Source organism: Sitophilus oryzae, unplaced genomic scaffold, assembly GCF_002938485.1.
Source record: "Sitophilus oryzae breed Bouriz unplaced genomic scaffold, Soryzae_2.0 scaffold_1532_pilon_pilon, whole genome shotgun sequence".
Lineage (NCBI taxonomy): Eukaryota > Metazoa > Arthropoda > Insecta > Coleoptera > Curculionidae > Sitophilus > Sitophilus oryzae.
Genome location: NW_022146206.1, coordinates 93,597 through 116,187, shown reverse-complemented (window position 1 = coordinate 116,187; position 22,591 = coordinate 93,597). Strand labels below are relative to the sequence as shown.

The 22,591-nt window shown below is 31.9% G+C and overlaps 1 protein-coding gene across 2 annotated transcripts; it reads right to left on the bottom strand.

Moving 5' to 3' along the window:
- Positions 1-369: 369 nt before the first annotated feature.
- LOC115878842 lies at positions 370-3,404 on the bottom strand. Of its 2 annotated transcripts, none has more exons than XM_030895459.1 (2): positions 3,010-3,404; positions 370-2,734 (listed from the first exon to the last, which is right to left on the bottom strand). In XM_030895459.1, the coding sequence occupies exon 2, from the start codon at positions 1,940-1,942 to the stop codon at positions 836-838; it is 1,107 nt and encodes a 368-aa protein (XP_030751319.1). In that variant the 5' UTR covers positions 1,943-2,734; positions 3,010-3,404; the 3' UTR covers positions 370-835. The 2 variants fall into 2 exon arrangements, with proteins under 2 accessions (XP_030751319.1, XP_030751320.1); XM_030895460.1 differs by having other exon boundaries at positions 370-2,728.
- Positions 3,405-22,591: the final 19,187 nt, after the last annotated feature.

The following is a 22,591-nucleotide window of genomic DNA, read 5'->3' as shown; positions in this document are numbered from 1 at the left end:
CGATATGAAATTTTCCATCGGGATCTAAACAACGGCAAACAAAAATTCAGCCCTGCCGCCGTTTACCGTTATGGAAAGCTTCACGCTGTATTATTTATTCAATTATATAAAACTCTCCGCTTTGTGTTGGTACGTTTTAGCGTCCAATTTAAAGCGCCGGACCTTTATAAAGTTGTTTTCTAATAAAATTGTCACAATGTAGGCTCTGTTCGGCCGTTTTTGCTCTATAACGCCGACGTTAATTTTCCACTTTAATTTGCGAAATTTATGTTAGGCCCACCGGTTAATTACTTTCTAAATCGCTATATTTGGCGTCTGCGATATGTTTTCTCACACAAAGAATTAATTACACATATGGATGATGCTAATTGAAAAGGAACCAAGCGCCAAATTGTCAATTTGCATAATCAGGGGTTATATGTGTATCATGTTTTTTTTAAGTTTGTTATGTTTTTAGTACATTTTCTCACAATAAAATGTTGTTGGTTTAGAACCTAATGATGGACGTTATTGAATTGTATATTTCCTACATGCAAAAATATAATTTTAAGATTTTTTTGGTTGATGGATCCTTTTCAATTATCAGATAATTTTTAATTATTATTTGATAGAGATCCAAGCGCCCTGGTTCTGTTTAAAGAAAAAGGAAGGAATACATGGATCATTTTAAAAATAACAAATTTATTTTAATAGGGAATAATAATTATTATATAACAGAGGAACTCATTTAGGAACAACAAAATCAAACATTTTATAACTAATCTTCAAAATCAAAGTCTATGTTGGGGCCGAAACCTTCCACATCGTCTTCGAAATCCTCAATATTTCTCATTTGCTAAAATTCAATTGTATCCTTTGGAAGAAATTTTAATAAAGTCTTAATATCATCCCATTTTTTCTTTGAAATAGGTTTACCTCTGGGGTAAAGCACTTTTAGTTTTTGCGGATTCAAAGAATTTTTTTTGCTTCGCACTGATTTTGCGATGTTTAATTCTTTAAAGTTATTGTCTTCTGAGGAATGTGACTCACAAAAAAATATTGAATCTGGTTTTGACTTTTCAAGTTTTATTATCTTGGTTTTTAACCAATTAACTTTCTCTTTATTGATGGTCATTTTCCTATTTAAAATTTGATTTTCAAGATTTTCAGTTGAGTAGAAGTCATCGGGTTCCATAAGGTTTATTATAAATTTATTATGTTTTTTACAATTTCCAATAACTGACCTAAAGTCGTGTAAAGTGTATATGCGAACTTGATTTTTAAGTGCTCTTTCTATTTGTCCAAAATCAGTGTCATTTGGCAGAAAACTGTGCCCAGATTCAAGATATTTAAAATAAATTTTGTTTAATGTGGGATGTTGCATTAAAACCGCTTTTAACATAAGCACAATTTTTATATTGCTGTTTCGTCCGCCACAGCTGTCTGACCACAATATTAATTCATTCACTCCTTTATTAAGGTGCACGTCAATAAATTTCTTTACGCATGAGCCCACTTCTTGTGCTCCTCGACCGGCCATCCCTTCTTTCCACAAAAAACAATATGGAGTATTTGTGGAGCCAGAATGTACCCCTTCGTTAAAAATACTTAATTGCCTTTTATAATACACAATATTTGTTGGTAATTTTGGTAATCCTAGGACCTTTTGCATATCATAACAAAGAGTTTCGATTAGTGGGTTTTTCTTTGCTTCCTTAAAATCTTTATTTAGCTGATCTCGGGCAAGCTTTGCATTTTCAAAATGTGTGTCATGTTGTTCTTTTAAAACTAGTTGTTGGTTTTCATCTTGAGAATTATTTAACTGTGCAGAATACATGTCACACTTGTTACAAGTATCTTTTATAGGAGGCTTCCGCCTCAAGTTAAAATGCTTGTAAAATACATTTTTAAAAAACTGAAAGCTAACTTTCGGATTTTTGTCTTCTATGTAGAGTTCGTACATTTTCCTCTCTGTAAGGTCATACGGTAGAAATTTGGCTTCAGTTTCAGAGCGGGAATAGTGCGAAACAGAAGTAGGAAAGTTTCCTATATGATTGATAATTTTTTTTATAAATTCTTCATCGACTTTTTTTTTACCTCCGGATTTTCCTCGTTCATCTTTTATTCGGGTGTTACGTTTTTTTCCAACGCAGTGTTAACTCGCTTTGTCGATATTTGATAGGTATTTATATAAGTATCACGGCATACTTCGACTTCTCCAAGCATATACACCCCAGTGTATGATTTACCTGGACCATCTTTAGCTCGCTTTCTTTTAATAGGCATTTATTTAACCGTCGCTGCAATGTAACTAATTTGCAAATTATATGATGCTAAATCATAGAATTTTTCAAATAGTTTTTGTTTATCATCCGCTGTTAACTTTTCGCCACATTTCTTTGGACATCCGCATTGATAGTTTGAAAATTCCTTAGCTTCTTTTAACTTTCCTTTCACAGTATAGTGCGTCTTATTGGCATCTTTTAGTTTTTTTCTTGTTAAGAAAGTTTGTCCCGGATATTTGTTATGTCGTCCTTTCTTAGAACGCCCTTTCCAATCTTCCTTTTCTTGCTTTAATTTTTGCTTTCTCTCAATTTCTTCTTCACTAAATAGCAAGTTATATATGTTGGCTACCTACCTACATTCTAATGAAATATTAAGCGTTCATCATATGATTACCTGGTAAACTTATGTCTTTAAAAGCATGACAACTTATTGAGGTACTATATGGTTGTGTCTTAGCCCCACGCTGTTCCTTAAAACATAAAATTACCACAAAATGTAATATTTTTATCACAATAAAAGGTATTATGTAAAAGGAACCAACCGCCACCCTGGGCGTTTGGCTCCCTTTGCTCAATTTTTTAATAGTAATGTTAATGATTTAGACAGGAATATAAGAAAAAAAAAGAATTTCAACATTGCTGGATGTTGAAAAAATATTTAAACAATGGTAATATTTAAATTTATTAACAAAAAACTAAAAACTATAATAGACTTGAAAAACCTAACTCCTGTAAATTGACTTACCACATTATAATCATTAAGTTTCGGCTTTTTCGGCTCTATTTGGCACGGCTGCTCACCTTCGTTTAATCGTAAAGCATTTCTAAGAATTAGTTTAGATCTTTTACTCATTTTTAATTAAAATTTATATAAAAAAAATATGAAAACCAGCACTCGCCACTCTCACAAACAAAATGTAAAAGGAACCAAGTGACACTTGTCATTTTCTATAAATAGTATTGAGCTTTGGATCTCTTTCTATTATAGAAAACTGCGTATTCGATCGATGTCGCTTGGATTTTTAGTTAATAGATGTCTCTAGGATCGCAATGGGTGCTTGATACTTTTTACACATTATAAATACATGGTAAAGTGTCGTATGGAACCTAAAACCTGATTTTTGCAATTTGGCGCTTGGTTCCTTTTCAATTAGCATCATCCATATGGAGTATCGAAAATGCGTGGGTGACCCTTGAGCACCCGAAAACTTTAAGACATACAGAAAAATTTTAAGTTAAAAAAGCCGAATGATCAAGAGTATTTCAAAATTTTTAATGGTTTCGCAGATCACGCAGTATTATTTCATATGGTTGTTATGGTTTTATATGGTAAAATACGAGAAAAAAATCATTGGGTGGCTTTGATAAAAATTTACTCTTGAAAATACCATATGAAATATAAAATCACGAATATCTACAAAACCGTTAACAATTCTGAAATACTTTAAACTCAAAAAATGTAAATTTTTTCATTCTCCATCTATTGAAAAAATATTAAACAGGGTGTTCTATTTAAAAAAAAAACGAAGAAAAATTATTTCATACTTTAGAAAGTTTGGCGTAGAATTTTGAACAACCTCTGTGATTCACGATTACCATATTTATAGCGAAGTAAGTACAAACCATCTAAACTAAATACCTAATATAGTTTTGATTTCAGGACAGGTTCTTGTATTTTTAATAAATTTTTTAAGAAAGGCTGAATAAATATATTTGTTATTTATTTATTAATATCTCTGAAACTATCGAAATATATTTACTCATATCTTAGGATTATGCAAAGTGATCTAAAATGAAGCCTAAAATGTAATAATATACAGGGAGTTCCATTTAAAAAAATCATCCTGATCCACTCACACTTTTTTAGCCACCCTATAGAAGCTAAAATATTTTCATGAAATACGTCCTAGTACATACTTTCGGCACAGTTTAAAGAATACATATCAGTTGGTCCGCTCTAAGGAATTCTATTGTTATTTTGACTTCAAAGGCGGCCCGTGATCCTTCGAGGTGACAAAAAATTTGTACGTTTACCGGGTGCTGCGGAACTGCTATTTTATCAGTCACAACGCTGGCCGTATACGAGGGACCAATTAAAAATACTAAGGAATTTTAATATAGCAAGTAGAAAAATAAAAATGCAGTACTAGTTTTATTGATTAACATCATATCTGTGGGATCCTATAAATCCTAAGGCACTTTTCCAGGCTCCACACCTACAAGTTATTTTCCTTAACAGACTCTACTTATACATGTTATGGTGAATACATTAATATTAAAATATTAGATATATTATTCTAGCCTAATTCTATGGAATATGGAATTGTCAATAGGGTAATTATTATTAATAATTATTATGGAAACCCCATATATGAAAAATGTATACTAAATAAATATAATAAGTTAATTTTTTTAAATATATATATATATAATAATAATTTGGCATATTTCTTAAATTATAGCATGTTTTGCTTTATTGGTGTTTGCATTTTACTTTAATTACCTACCCGGAAAGCCCAAATTTTATTGTAAAGTAATAAAAGTACCTTTGCATAAAACTTGTGTCGCCATTGTCAATTTTTTTGGATTTTTTTCTAAATTTTATGATTATCATGAACAGTAATTATGACTGTTAGTAGTTAATTGTGTAATAAATTTTACTGTTCGATAAAATTTAGTAAAAACTGAAAAAAAATTGACAATGGCAAGACAAGTTGTATTCAAGTACTTTTTATTACCTTTTGATAAAAATGTAGACAATTCAAGTTAAATGCAAACAGCTAAAAAGCAAAACATGCTATAACTTAAGAAATATGCAAATATAATTTATTACAGTATTTACTACTAATTGAAAAGTACACGGGAAAAATAATGAAAGTACCAAAAAGTGGGGGCATCTAAACAGTAAAACATGCTATTTAAAAAATGCAAATATCTTAAAAAATAATTTAATATGCACTTTGCAAACCGGTAAATACTGCCAAATCCAAAACATAATAGTAAAGTATCTACTACTACTCTAAAATATCTACTAAAATAATATACTAATTGTTAAAAGTAAATATTTTGTGCATATTTCGAGTAAAATATTTTCTTAATTTATATGTATATTTTTATAACAATTTATTTATAGTTAGGTTTCCATAATTTTATTATAATATACTTAATATGTCTAATAATTTAATTATTATATACTTAATATCCTATACTATATAAACACATATCTTCCTTCATCTTTTGGGAACCTAAAGAACGATATATTGTCTGTCATTCTACTTTCACAACCATCCACTGCACAAATATTTCTAGTAGACATTTTATTCACAATTCGAACAAAACAACTAAAACACTATTTTTGGTTCACCCTATGCGTCGGACCAAAAGCAAAACTAAAATAAACTTGGAAAGCTGTGTATACGTCGAGCAATGGATGTAGACTGACCCAAGTCTACAAGACAGGCGGGGAGAGGCGGGAGGAATTTTGATACGGGCGAAGAGTGGGTCAACTGATATATTTATATTCTTTAAACTGTGCTTTCGGTTTACACTTAAACAGAATTTACAAGTTTTTTATTTTAGTAGCTACAGATGCCCGACGTATTATTGCCGGACCCTGTAGAGGTAGAAAAAAAACAGTAGATAACTTTTAAACACTATTTAAGCATAATAGGTTGCAAAATAGCAGTATATCTGATACAGGAAGATCTTTAAAATACATATCAGTTTGCTATATTCTGTGTATTTTTTGATATTATAGAAAGAAAATGTTAAAAATTAGATATTTACTCGAAAGTAACCGACGAAAAATATACCTAACAGAAAATAAATCCCAACCAAAAAAAAACTTTTTTAATATTCTCTCCGAAAACAAAAAAGAAACCCTTTTATATTACCATCCGATTCATTAGGGACTTCTTTTAATTATGTCTTTTTTTGTCTTCATTTTAAGTACTTATTAATTAGGACAGTAAAAGTATACAGTACGTTTAATAAGCGGAGGTTTGAGGGGGAAAAGAAGTTAAGTTGTTAAAAATAAGTGTAGTTTTGCGAGAGCTAATGGAAAAGATAATTTCAATGAAATTCTTAAAATAAACAGAACTTTAATTTATTTGATCCGTTCGTGTATATCGTGTATATATTTTAATAAATCATAAGCAAAATTAGATGACTTTATTTTCAGAAACAATAGCACTTTCAATTGTATAATATACATAATAATTATTGTAAAGCAATTTTCTTAGATATTATTATACTTATCTAGAAGGGAAATAAATTTTAACGCTGTTCGTCAATTATCATTATTTTAAAATTTTCTTTAATAATTACTGGCTTAAATACTTTATTAACAGTTTAAGCACAGAATATCTAGCTACGCAACAGAAAAATACTCGAAATGAAAGAGCTAAAATTGCACAAATAAAATACTAGATGGCGCGACAATATCATAATCAGAATATAATTGGAAATTTTCAACTTTCGGTTTTGGATCGACGTAGATCGACGGCACGTCGACGGCCTTGAAGCTCGGCTTAAAATGCACAGTTGCCAGATTCAAACAGATTTTAATTGGCCTCCCATTCTTTTTCTGGTGTATAATAATTCCTTTCTATTCTTCGTTTCTTGTCAGATACACTTATATTAATTATTCGTTTGGCTTTTAAAATAGTTTTAATTTTAAGTATGTTATTAGAAAACATATGCTCTCAAAATACATTTTTAATATACACCACTTTATTATGTTAACTAAGAAAATAACTTTAACTACCTTTAAAATTAATAATATACAGGGCGATTGATAGTGATATTTATTAATGCTGAAACGTTAGTAATGAAATATACGTTTAATAATAATGGAAATGATTTATCAAAATGCAGTACAAAAAATGTTAATTGACTAAAAAATACTATAATAACAATTTTTTTCTGTTTGCCACGTTATTTATATAGACCTAGGTAGATTTTAAAAAGTGACACAGGTACAATTAATAATATATTAGTTCGGCATAAAAGTTGCTGTCACGACATCGTACAATAGATTAAAATTCATAAAATAAGTTAAAATTATTAAAATAAATTAAAATTATTAATTAAACAAATCTTTATAAAGAAACACAAGTATATCAAAGTTGGGCTCAATCGAACGCCAGGAAATGGTATCGTAATATGGTACTACATTATGGTACCCCTTGATATGCTTCATGGTACCATAATATTGCAATGTCATCAAAAATACGCAAGTATAATCAAATATGAGCCCAATCGAACGTCAGGAAGTGGTATCGTAATATGGTACTATGTTAAGGTACCACTTTATATGCATCATAGTACCATCATATTACAATGTCACCGAAGATACTTACTATACCAAGTATAAGTCCAATCGCACGCCAGGAAATGGTATCGTATATGGTACCTCTATCGTATATGGTACCTCTATGTACTATTATGGTACCTCTTGATATGCTTCATGGTACCATAATATTACAATGTCACTGAAGATACGTAATATACCAAGTTTAAGCCCAATCGAACGCCATGTATCGTAATATATGTACTATATTACGGTATCACTTGATATGCTTCATGGTACCATAATATTGCAATGTCATGAAAAATACGCAAGTATATATCAAATACCGTGCGATACCGAAAAAAACGGCGTCCAGTTGGCTGGGAAAAGACGATCGATGACATTTCCCATATAAATTTACACATAAAATGACAGCGATTTTCATTTCATAGCCATCGCTATCGCCGTTTTTTCCCGATCATACGGTATGAACACAATCGAACGTCAGGAAGTGGTGTCATAATAGTAGAACAATACTTATTATATTGTCGCCGAATTACGATCAAAATTCAGGATTCAGTTAGAATCAAACGTCAGGAAGTGATTTTAATTCAGCTCGTATGATTTAACTCCAACTAACATGGCGAGTTAAATACTTAAACGTTTCAAAAAAGAGCTCTAATTTATTTTAATATGTTTAAATGATGTAACAAATTTGAAGCTAGGCTTTATCAGGAAATATTACAATATAAATTACACAATGGCAACACTGCATAAAATTCTTTTAAATTTCGTTTGTAGAAAACTGTTTTCTTTTAAATTTATCGCCCTCTGTTATGTAGTAGTGAAACTACCGCATCAAAATATCTGATTTGGAGACAGGCTTTTAAAGCCTGTCTCCTTTTGAGACCTACGATTTTATACATGTAACGAGGCTTCTGTTGCGTAGCTAGATATTCTGTGGTTTAAGCTTCCTATGATATACATTTTATTATAGAATTTCTTATTTGGTGGTATTGCCATATTAAGCCTAGTTCAAGCACTTGCGAACTGCGATTTACGAATTGCGAAATGCGTTCTGTTTGCCTTGTAATTGGTCACTTTTAAGGTCTTCCCTTGTTAATCATATGAAGAATTATGAGGTATACGTTTATACTTTATTTAAAGTAAAAATGTATAATATACCTCGGGTTTTTTTTAATTTTATATAGTATTTTAACCAATATGCATTGAACAATAGATTATTTTGGTTGGTTTGGTTTTGTTTTGGTAAGGGCAAAATAACTGGACTACACATTAGATCTAGGGACAATAAAATTGCAGAGGTGTAGTCTGAATATTGGCATCATTTATCCCATTAATGAAGTTATTTATTTAATAATACGAAATTTATAATAAACTTTATTCATTACAGCAAAATTGCTTAAGAAAAAATAAGTTTATTCATATATAATAGATATAAGTAAAACTAATAGGCTATAAGTAATATATAGGAGCTATAACTATAACATATCTCAAATTTGTAGGTGCCCAGATGGGAATAGTACTGGCAGGGTTTGATAGGTTCGGCAAAATCATGCTTGATCTAACGGACCTTGGAGACATATCGCCTTCGGATATAACCGTCTATATCAAGACATTAGATATTGAGGGTAAATTTAATAATAAAACTGAATTACATAGACCCCTGCAGAGTAGACGATCTCATTGCTAGACCATAATATGATAAATTACATGCAATTCTCTGATAACTTTTAAGTGTATTTAGACATAATAGTGAATTTAAGATATGTATAATAAGAAATTATTGGACTTATATTTACACAAATACAGTTTTGTAAAATATCTCGTGGAATAGTTTTAGATGCATTGAATACAAAACAATATCGGTCAAATTCGAAATCTGGTTTTCCTATGTCGATGACACTTTCATTATTTGAGATGGAAATTATAGGCAATTAAATACTTTTCAGAAATACATAATTTGTTCTTTAATTGTCTGCTATTTTTAGTTAGTAAGTGAGATATTCAGGTAAAATATCGATTTTCTAGAAAACCGACTCATACGGGACAATATCTAAATTATCAGCCTAATCCATCTGAATCAATAGAAACTGACACAATAACGCTTTATAAATGAACAACAACTTTCCGTAGGTTTGCGTGTCGTTCTGAGATAATTAAGTAGTCTAATGTAGTTTTAGTCGATAGAAGTTTTATTTTTGAACTGAAATTTCTTTACGCGCATTGAGGAGTAAAAATTCAAGGCCGTGACACACGAGCTAGCGAGAGGAAAAGTTGTAACGGCAGTGTTGTCATGTTGCCATGTTGCCACATCTACCCCATTTGGGATAGATCTACCCATTTGTAAAACAATTTAACTCGCTCTGGGTAACTTGTTCTGGGTAACTCGCTCTGTGCCATACGCTGCTAAGAACCTCACTATAATAAACTTGTAGCGTTTTTTTTATAAACATTACCACTGCGAACGGCAGCTTTTCATCGGAGAGCAGTCGTGGATAAGGTATTTCACTAGAGAGAAAACTAATCAATAACAATAAACAAAAAAATACAGATATTGGGCGCCAGGCATGTACAGAGAAAGAAAACACAGTTGTATATTACTTAAAACTAATGACTATATTTATTCATGATGGACTGTGATGGTAAATAGCATTGTACAATTTTAATAATTATTATAGTGGTTATATGTCAACGAAAGTGGTGTTGAGAATTGTACTAAATATCTATGAAAACAACTATGATAAAATACAAGACATGTAAAGTTTAAGAGAATATATGAAATGTAGCATTACTTTAATTAATTTGATATATTTTATATGATGTTAGTGCAATAATAATATCTATAAAAAAGTAATACTATTACAAGGCGTAATATAATGAAACCTAAAATCTAAATCACATTGTAACTATTAAATCGACATAAATGTTCTTAATAATCTAACCACTAAATATAGTCTGTACGATATTATTTAAAATGTACGTTATTAAGTTAAGACTGAAAATCGACTGAAAATCTGAACCTAAATCTATACTTAGCTGTTCTTGAGGCAATCCTGTTTCGAAGAGTAGCAGTGTGAGGTAGGCTCATATCTCTGTACTGTCTGTCGGCGATCCTGTTGGCCAAAACAACAAAAGAGACCAGAATGAGGACACCATGAATCAATACAGCCGTAGCTACTGACTAGGCTTAGAAATGGGAGCGAAGCAGCATGGGGCTTACGCTGTATCCATACTGTGGCAATATGGGGACACTACCCGTACCTAGGAACACTACTAGGACCTTGGATAATGTCCGTAACTTGGACCATAACCTTGGTCCGTCCATAAGATAACGGTACAGGGGAACACTACCCGTACCTTGGATACTACTAGGACCTTGGATAATGCCCGTACCTTGTAAATAGTCCGTACCTTGGATACTACTAGGAATCAATACATAGATATGGGACACCTGCCCATACCTTGGACCCTAAATATACGAAACTCTTGTTTAAAATCAAACAAGGTCTAATAAACAAAATGAACCTACCTCGAATTACTTCCGAGGGCTCACTAAATAATAAGGAACATGTCCTTTCTTCCATGTGACATTCTGGAGGACAACAGCAAAAGTACACCAACGTGTCAGCAAAATACAAATACGAGTTAAGGTGGGTCAATGCAAAACTCTACCCTAAAAATATTCAATAATAATATCGAATCTGTAAAAGGTAATAACTCATCTTTACCTGTAGCTTCGAAAAGGCAGCTGATTCAGATTTTGCAGCAAGATTTAAATTGCCATTTCTAAAAGCAGGATTTGCAAAAGTGAGGTTAAGCGCGGAGAGGCGCCTTGACATATAACAAGGATCTTGACAGCGCGCGCCTCCACAGAACAGTGAAACGATAGCAGATTTGGCGACTAGGGAACGTAAAAATTACGCCAAGCGTGCCAAATAACTATCCGGCCTGAACGAGAGGGAATCCGGTGATGATACGCCAGACATCATATATTATATATAAAAAAGACATGTAACGAACTAAAAACGTTACAAACTTGATACTGTACCTATGTACCAATATCCTCTAGTTCTGTGCTAGGAAGTAAGTTTTCATGCATATTTTCATCGATAGTTTTGTGGCTCATTTTCCAGCTTAGAATTAGAATAATTAAAGTTAGTAATTCGCATATTCATTGGAGGACACTCATCTAATATTTGTTTCAAACCAATAATCAACGAGTATATTCGTATAATTTAATAAAATTACCGTAAATCACTCTAAATAATGAAGAATGAACAAAATATTTGGATAAGATCAACATTATAAAGTTATAAAGCTAAGAATAGTATATGATTTTATACTAATTCTATTTTTTTTGAAGTTCATAAAAAGCATTCATAAAAAATATATATCCTTCAGTTTAAAGGTGGGTATACACATGGGAGCCGAGCGGTTCGCAAACCGCTCGTGGCCTGCTCGTTAGCAAATTGTTTTTGTACGAACCTTCAACGATCCAAGGGAAAAGCGCGAACGCCGCAAACCAACCGAAAACATGCAGTCATTTTTGCGATGGGACGCGACGCGACGGTGGGAGTACGCGTTTATTATGTATTCGCGAGAAGAGAATTATGCTCTGTTGGTGAGTGGTGCATTTTTAATGATGGCTAGTTTAGACAAGAAAAGGAAGCAGCGACGTTGGTGGTAGGATGCTAATAAAGAAACCATTTTCTTCTTACATTGGTCTGCATTTTTTTTCAGTTCGACACCTATTTCCCTCCAAGCGTCCTCCTTTAAATATTTTTTATAATGTTCTTTATGTTTTGGATCCCATAATAAAGCTTTTTTTTCTATAGAGATCAATTAAATCTCAAATTATTTCCTCGGACCGCTCCATATTTAAATAAACCTCTATACCTCTTCCAACCGGTAAACAAAAACTAAAAATTGCGTCTGGATTGTCTCGAGGTTCGATACAAACAACGAACAACACACGAGCCCGTCCACTGAGAGCCACGAATCCCTTTGTGTTCGTCAAAGAAACCGACAGGAGGCGGACCGCCGCGAACGGTTTGCGAGCCGTTCGTTCGTTGCTCAAAACAACGTACACATTTGCGAATTATAGGTTCACAAGCGGTTCGCGAACCGCTCGGCTCGCATGTGTATACCTACCTTAATAGCTGTTTTTTTTATTTGCCTTTAAACAAAAATAATATTTCACGTATTACGATTATATGTTATCTGTGGTATTACTCAAGTTTCATAAATAGTTTATATCTAATCCTAAAACGAATGAAAGTTGAATATTACAGATTTAAAAGCTGTTCGGTGTAAAGCGTAGCTAATTCAGGCGCTCTAAAAGGTTTCTGTCTTTGCGTAAATTACTTTTAATGCGACTCCATAAGTCCATTTTCTCGAAAAATAGACGAGTAAAGTTCTCGACACTATGATTCAAATTTATTGACAATTCGCAGTTCATAGAGACCATTTTTACCTTAAAGTGCTTCTAGCACTTGAAAAGTTTAAAAAGAATGTTCTAGAGTTTCACAGTAAATTGTTCCTTTTTTTCTTTGCGGGGCTTAATAATTTAAGCGTCATAGGTTACGGCTATTGGATATTTTTATATAAATTTTATTTTATTAGAAACTTTTTACAGCTGAAGTGTCTTGTTTTTAATTTTTTTAAAAATTTCCTTGTAAACTCTGGCTAGAAGTTAGGTACTAAAAATTCTAAAATAAATTCTATTAAATATCCTATTTATTATATAATAAAAGCCTTAATGCAACAGTATCGTAAGTATCGTGGGGTAACAACTTAAAAACAAAGTAAGTCTTAATTTGTTTTTAAGTTGTTACCCCTTCCAAACTAATACTAAAAATCACTACTAAACGATGTTTTTTTGCGGAAGTTAGTTAGTATTCAAAGAGATTTCATTGGGGAAGGATGTCGACTTCAACTTATTTAAGCAAAAGATCGAAAACCTTGGTCCATCAAGTACTGTTAATTAAAAATAAAAACATTTTTTTTTCATGCCTATCTTCCAATTTTATAGAAAGATGTGCAACAATGTATGGATATAATCCTCTTCTATCGTACCTAATAAACAATTAAAACTTTTTCTCCATAAACTCATTTATTTTAAGCGGCTTGGTAAAAATCACAAAAACTGTTTTTTCTCGATTCCAAGAAATTTACAGATACTTGGTTTTTATTTTGGACAGCCGAACTGAGACTAACCAATAAACGACTTGACATTATATTACTGAAATAGTGTCTGAAATATTACTGAATGAAAAAGCAAAATACAAATCCCGTTAATTATTATTGGGCATACTAGGTATTAAAGTTAACGTTCGCAGGTATTAAAAGATTAAGTTTATGAATTTATTATTTATTTTCTTTAATATAGACCTGTTGAATACATTAATAAATAGGTATTAAAGTTTTCCAAAAACTTTTGTACTCTTTAAGGTTATTTCTTAGCAACACTATTCCTTAAATTACTTTTTTATATCTTTTACACCCTGTGTAGTAGGCATACAGGGTGTCCCAGTAATAAGTGCAAGTATTTTAAGGGGTTGTGTGTGTGTTTCAACATAGAAAACGGGACTCTGATAGATAGCAAATCAAGTAAATAGGTTAGGTTAGGTTAGGTTAGTGTCGTTTTATCACTTTACCAAAAACCCCAACACTACACTTAATAAACACTTTATTTCACTCCGATTCTTGACAGCACTGCATTAAAATACCCACGACTATTGACACAAAATACATTCATATGCCATATGAATTATTTAGGATTATTTTTTGAGAATTTAACCCCCCCCCCCCCTTTTCTATCTCACACTCTTGTGAATAAACACCAAAATAACTAATATTTCTATTTGAATATTAAAAGTATTTTTACAGGCTTATCTCACATTTGCATATTTCTTAGTTTTGTCATAGGTTTACTGTTTTGAATAAAATCTCAGCTCAAATCAGCTGATCTGTTTAAATGTAGGTCAAACATTGACTATTTACATATCTAATAAAGAATGATTCAAGAAATTCGAAAAGAAGTTGAAAAAATATTTGATTTATTTAGTATCATTGGACCCTTCTCGGTGTAATGTCGATTTCGGAATATTTATATCATGAGTTAATACGCTGTCGGTTCAAAGTTGTTTAAAGAAAGTTTGATGTGTAAAAATCAAAATAATATTCTGCTAAAAGTTATAACATGCGATGTTCAGTTTAATAGATATGTGGGTGTGCACGTGCTTGCGTAAGGATGTGCTGGAGTACTGTTAAGAATTTCACTATCAAAATATTTATACGTTATAACTGCTGGGAGGAACGATCGAAAATATTTCGTAATATGCTGAAAAAGGTGCCATAATTGTTCATTGTATAAAGTTTCATTATTTCAGTATACTAAACTGTAAAAAAGGTATTTAAAATTGTAGACGTTGCACTATAGTTAATATTAATCTACAATGTATAAAATAAATTTAAGTATTTTTTTTGTCGAAGTTTGTGAACTTATAAACATACCGAATGTGGGTAACGTAGGAGGTGACAACATTGCATCCTGTCAAATTTCCGGAAGCTGAACAAGCAGCACTCAAAAGTTTTTCAATATTTTTCGGAAAATGTCAAAATAATATAAAATTTTCAAAAATATTTTTTTCGCAAAACACCTTATATCCGAGTTTCTGGGGTCTAACTATATAACCAGTTAAAATTATCAATAATATTGCATTAAAATTTTACACAGTAATTTACATTATGTCGTAATGAAATTAAGCGTGCGTGAGTAGGGTTAGTTTATTAGATTTCCTGTTGAAGACAGCGTATCAAAACAATTAAGTTACTGAAAAGTGCTGTATTACAGTTACATAGAAACTTTACAAACACTATTTTGTTTCTAATATGTTTCATTCGTTAATTTCTAAATTAATTAATTGTATATTAATGAGCAGATATCATTTTAATATAACATTTATACTATTTTTTAAAGATATTAGACATTTAATATAATTTCGTTCATTAAATCACAAAAAGGAAACAACAGGAATAATTTAAGTTCAAACTTTTCAACGTTTTCATCTTGTCTCGTTACAACTTCCGGATTTTCTATTTTAGTTATCGTAGTTTTTTTTTCAAATTCGTTTAGAAAAAAGTCAGACAGAATGGAATAATCATAAAACTGTCAGCATATAAGCCGTTTATTATAACAATTTTCAAAATTTTTACTAAAGAAAAATAGCTGGTGCGATAGCAGATAGGAATTTTGATTACAAAAGGGAATATAAAGCAGAAGAGCGATACTGGAACAGGGAAAGATGGAAGAGATGCAAATGTCGGTCGTTTAGAGTGATATTGGGGAATATTTATTTTTTATATTAACTATTGTGACATGAAGTAGTGTATGCATTATTTATGAACTATCTTAAACACATGAAACTGATAAAATAGCATGAGAGTAGCTGATGAAGTCAAGCCTTTTCATTCATATTTTGACAAATTTAGAAGAAAGATATTATGTCAGTTTACTACTTAGTAGTTACATATAAATCATACCAAATAAACTTTTAGTCACTTGATTAAGCTTGACTGGTACAGCGCTGCCGACTTTTACATGTTTTTCTTTAATTAAAATATTTTAGGAAACAAAAATGAATTAATTAGAAACATATAAACAGTTATTTGTTTCAAAAGTTACAAATAAAATAAAAATGTAATTTTAAAAAATATCAATATAATAATTAATGTTAAAAATGTCAATATAAAAAAATGTTATAAGCGTAAAAGAAAAGCAATTTTACGCCTAAGTACAAAAGTACAAATAGTTATTTTTGTATTTAGTGCGCGAATTGCTACTTTTTTACGAGTAGCCGAGTTGAAAAATTAATCGAGATCACTAAAGTAGTCGTCATCGATTTCCTTTTAGGTCGTTTTAATATTTGGTATTTCTGGTGGTTGTCGCCGTGGGGAACTTACTAAAATGACGGTCGGTAACATAGAAGATAAAGATTCAATTTCGATTGTTAAAGTACCCGATACAAAAACAAACATAGACCGAGTCTTTACAGTGTCAATTCTTTGTAGTTCACTAATTCAAATTTAAACACATTCAAATGTGTTTAAATTTGAATTATATTGAGATTTACCGAAAATACGCAGATCTTCGTCCAATAAATGCTACTAGTCGCAGATTGTTTTTAAAATATCAAAATAAAAGATTTGTTAACCAAGTAGTCGGCATAAATTTTATTAGTAAGATGCCTAGCATGATAGCAAAACACTTGAAGCTGCCAGATTATGAGGCCTACACTGGGCATTGTTTCCGAAGAACTTCAGCCACACTCCTTGCTAATGCAGGGTTATATATTTAGTTTGAAGCCCCACGGAGGATGGAAATCTTCGACATTGACCCAGGGATACGTTGAGGATTCTATCAACAATAAAATTCAAATAGTGTGTCACATACCACCCTCGCGGCCTCAGTGGAGGGTCCCCTATGGGACCCACTCTTAGTCAAATACACATACCGAGATCACCAAACCAAACCAAACCCCCATATCTCTAGCAAAATCAGAACTATCTAGTTTGGGATTAAATATCGGTTCGTGTACTGGTTGTACTATTAATGTTAATATTGTAAATAATAACTAGAATATGCATTAGTGTTAAGTTTGATATTTGTTATTTGTTTATTCTTGAATATTTCGAAATAAATAATTAGTTATGATTTAGTTATTCATTTTCCAAAAATCAAAATTCCAAAATCCCATATAATTTACATGCAGTGTGCGAAATAGGCATTTCGCGCATTACTTCGCGCACCGTGTCATGGTAACGTAGGAAAATGAAAAAGTATCACTTCGCACATTGCTATCAATTCGCGAACCTTGTCATTTTTGATCTTTGTAGAAAAAAAATGTTTTTTGTTTAAATTTTGAGGACTTTGTATGGGTTTTGTTTCTTCTAATCTACTACCTATGTTGCCATATTATCAAGAAAGTATGTTTTTGAACTAAAAACTGAAAATTATCCAAACATTATTTTTAATTTTTCTTTCGCGAAACAACCTCATTATGGTGCTTTTAGTTAAATCGATTTTGTGGCCTCGAACCTGTCCGAGACAGTTCGATTTATATGTATTTGATCGTTGATGATCAGAAATGGACCGAAAAATAATGTTTTGCCTTTCCGTTACAGCATCGTTTTTTGTTTAATTAAAAACTGCTTCCTGTTTTACATAGAAAGAAAAAGCATATTTTAATTGATAAACTAAATGCAAACGTAATATCCGAATAATTATTTTTTGGATTTAATCTGGTTTTACATGATACTTTTTGCTTACTCTTTTATTTGAATAATTAAAAACATAGAAATAGCAAATGGTTTGACGGTCCCAATAATGATTTCATTAAAATTTGCGTATCTTTGTAATTTATTCATACTAACAACGTATTACTATTAAAATTATTTATGCGTTATTTCATTCCATTCAAATATTGTTAATAATAAGTTAAAACAGCATTTGTAAATTTATTTACGTAATGAACTGTGTTGTTATTATATATTTCATATTTTATGATATGTTTATAAATTTTATTAATAATATATCAACCAAATAAGAGCAGCTTTGAAAATCGAATGAAGAAATAACCATGTATAAAATTTTAACTCTTTTTAATGCTAATCCAGCAAAGATTTCTCATTTGGAAGAAATTATTATTATTTTAAATAAGGCGACCATTGCTGAGGGTCTCTGGGAGTTGTGATGTACCTCTGAGGCTAATTAGAAGAAAGAAAAAAATAATGAATGCCACAAAAAACGGAACTCGCTCAATCGATAATATAGGAACGTGCTTAAGATTCTCTAAATAATATGAACTGATCTGAGACACACCCTAAAACTCATTATTTGACAAATAATGATGACGTAACGATGAACGATAGCTGAAGAGATTTTATATATGATATCGTACATGATACAATCCTTGACAGTAATTATCCTGACATAAATAAATCTAAGGTTGACTCAACCTGATTGATCCGCATTATGACAAACACAGCGTAGAATTAAATTTCTATATCAGCAGTTAAGTGGCAAGAATCCTTATATAATTTTATTATATACCTATACTGCAAGAAATTTGTTTTCTATTTTATAATTTGGCTAGCCTGAAAAAAAGCCTTTTACCATCCTTTTACTATCGATAGTTGCGCCTCGGTGGTACGAAAGTACTACCATTGCACGCAGGCCGCTATCTCCCGTTCGGGACTTAATATCTAACCGACACTTTCCGACAAGTCGGAATTAACTATCTCTGCGCTGTGGTTGTCATTTTGTGGATCTGCCCAAGCTCACCTGATGATGGAGTAGGGCTCCGAAACCGGTAGTGAGAGCAGGTTGATCCGCATTATGACAAACACAGCGTAGAATTAAATTTCTATATCAGCAGTTAAGTGGCAAGAATCCTTATATAATTTTATTATATACCTATACTGCAAGAAATTTGTTTTCTATTTTATAATTTGGCTAGCCTGGAAAAAAGCCTTTTATCATCCTTTTACTATCGATAGTTACGCCTCGGTGGTACGAAAGTACTACCATTGCACGCAGGCCGCTATCTCTCGTTCGGGACTTAATATCTAACCGACACTTTCCGACAAGTCGGAATTAACTATCTCTGCACTGTGGTTGTCATTTTATGGATCTGCCCAAGCTCACCTGATGATGGAGTAGGGCTCCGAAACCGGTAGTGAGAGCAGGTTGATCCGCATTATGACAAACACAGCGTAGAATTAAATTTCTATATCAGCAGTTAAGTGGCAAAAATCCTTATATAATTTTATTATATACCTATACTGCAAGAAATTTGTTTTCTATTTAATAAATCTAAGGTTATAGGGGGAGACATTAATAAAAGAGGGTTAAAATAATTTTTTGTTTGTTAACAAACAATTTGTGTTAATTACAACATAACTTTCTTCACTTATTAAATAATTAAATACGAAAAATCAGTACATGTTTTATCTTAGAAATGAATAGTTACTTAGTTACTCTATTCAGAACTTATTAAATATACAGAAACTTTTCATATAATGTAACGTAATTACATGTTAAAAATAAACTTCAATAAAGTTCGTAACTGTATTTAACTAAAACCGCTTGATAAATATGTATCAGACTGTCTTGAATATGCTCCAAACTTTAATAAGAATAGAAGTTTATAAAGTGATATCCAAACTGTTGCAACTAGTTGATAAGAGTTCTGCTACTCTAACTGTTATTATGTTTTGCAACTTTAATTGACACGATAAAACCATAGTTTTCAGCGGGTACATACCGGGTGTTTTCAAATTTAAAATATTGTAACAGTCAAATTTCCTCGCAGCGACCTCTGTGTGCTAGCTCATAAAATATCGCAAATAGCTATTATTTTTGCACCATGTTTACTATAATTTTATTGTTAAATATTATTTTATTTAAATTTTACGATTATGCAACCCGATATACACCGCAATATTATACACATTATTGTCACTGATGCCGACCAGCAGTAGGCTTTTTGTCCATCTCTCTATATCTTTGATCATCACTTTTGTCCGTCACTTGTCACTGTCAGATCAAATCAGATGTTTTTGGATTTATTTATCCTTTGTTTTGGTTATTGAAATTTTATAATTATCAGATAAAATTTCGTAGTTAAATTGGTTATTTTTGATGTGGATCGCAGTGTGCAATTCGTTCTTTTAATTGTGGAATTTCTGAGTTTAGTTCGTTCATTGACCGGATATCGAATATGGCTGAGGAGAAAACATCATTTTTTATTTGTGCCTTTTTATGAGTTGGACTAGTCAAGATATATAGTTCTCTATCTATATCCTGGAGGGAGATTTCCGGTTGAAATCTGACTTTGTGAAGGAAATCGAATCCTTGCATCACTTCTTGTGTACTCCCTGGCTGAAGAGTGTCGTCGTGAAAAACTGGCTGCCGTTTCGTGAAGCATTCCCTGTTGGTGAATAGCAGGTCTTCGTAAAGAAGGATTAAGGCTTCCGAAACACATTTGGTCAGAAACGTGGTTGGATTTTGTTGAGTTTACATGGGCCACCGACCAATTTCCGTAAGGGATTAAATAGCCAAATTTTTCCGACCGATATTCAGATTCCACGTGCCCAAGAAGTCCCCGAATAGTTCCAAGGTATGCTATAATTCTTCTGCCTATTCTAAGTCAATGCTCAACTAATTTTTGTTCATATTGTTGTCTGGTTTTCGACTTTTCCACGCCCACGTGGTGTAGAAAGATTAGTTGAGTGTTATCTTTCTTAAGTCTTATTTGGTTGTTCGTAATTGTAGAGCAAGAAGACCGATCCAGACCGTACAGCACAGAACAGTCCAGAATTCCATCCTGTTGCCCGTGTAGAGGTACCCGTTGGACATCATAAACCCTCGTTGAGGTAAAGTTCAGATTTGATTAGTCCTTCTTTATTACCTTTATTAACTCCTACACGTTGTGCTAGTCCTTGTTCTATAATTGAGGCTCTTTTCTAAGACGACCAGTATTATTTAGGGTTTTTTTATGTTCACCTTTTGAAGTCCTACACCTGGCTGGCATCCGTACGTCTGCTGACATCCGTGGGCTCCAGTGACAGTACACCGAGCTGCTGTACCCTGCTGTAGCCACCTCATAGCTATACACCGTAGCTCAGCCGGAGGAACTTCCGAGTTGTTTCAAGATTGTACATCGATTGGAGTAAGACGGTTTAGATTTAGATTTGCTATTTATAAACCACCCTGACTGTATCTAGTATAAGTTAGCTAAGGGGGTTTGACGTCATAGATTTAGTTATTTCTTATTGATTTAAATTCTGATTTAATTTATATTTTCAATCATCTACATTTCCTTCCTCTCTTTTATTTATATATTAACTTTTTAATATTTTAATAAATTACTTAATTATTTTTAGTAGTATTATTTACAGTCTAGTCTCATAGTTAAGTTAGAGTCACTTAAGTTTAACGAATTATAGTAATATTTGAAGTTCATGGTAGTTGCACTCAACAGTTCGAGGTTAGTGTTGAAGTCTACTTAATAGTAACATCTTTTATGCCGAATTCATAGAGTATAATCTCGTGGCGCTCTTTTATTAATATCTTTGAACCCCGACCACCCGGCTGTTAAAATTAAAAAGCTAGTGGCCTCTATGCAACTCATTACCGATTAAGTAAACTTGTGTTTTATTGAACTTCAAATTAGAAAGTTTGGAAACTATTGGGATTTCTAAAGATAATTGTTTGACGGTATAAAGATAATTTCATTCTAGAAATAACCTGATCGTAATTGTGGTGAAAAAAGAAAAAAAAATTGTAATTACAACAAAAAATTGAATTTTCTTTAAGTTTAAAAAAATCAAACGATTTTGGGAGTTACATAAGGTGACCAATGTATACTACCAGTCATGACCAATGCGTGCGAAACCTGGACACTTAAAACGGACATGATAAGGAAACTGTATATAGGTCGCACAACGCTCAATGGAACGAAATATGCTGGGAATAACCAAAAGAGACGGTAAAAGAATAAAGTGGTTACGACAAAGGACCCAGGTAATAGATTCGATTCACAGAGTCAAATCCTTCAAGTGGCAATGTGTAGGACACCTGGCAAGAAGGACGGACAATAGATAGACCACAAAAATTACAGCATGAATATATAAAAAAAATTGGTCAAGTGCGAGTCGGACGCGCACGAAGGTTCCGTACCATTCATTATCTGTACAACATTAGATTTAGTTGAAATTTTGAATGTGCGTATAGATAATTAAAAAAAATGAAGAAACGCATTACTAAAAATTGTATTAATCAATAATAAATATGTAAAAAGTAAAAATAAATGTGTAAAAATATGTAAAAATTAAAAAAACAACGATTATAAAAAGTCGCCTTTTGACTAGGATTCGAACCTGCCTTACTACGGCTCCAACGTCATAGCAGCGTAAAGTCCTAACGCTTTAACCACGCGGCCACCGAGTA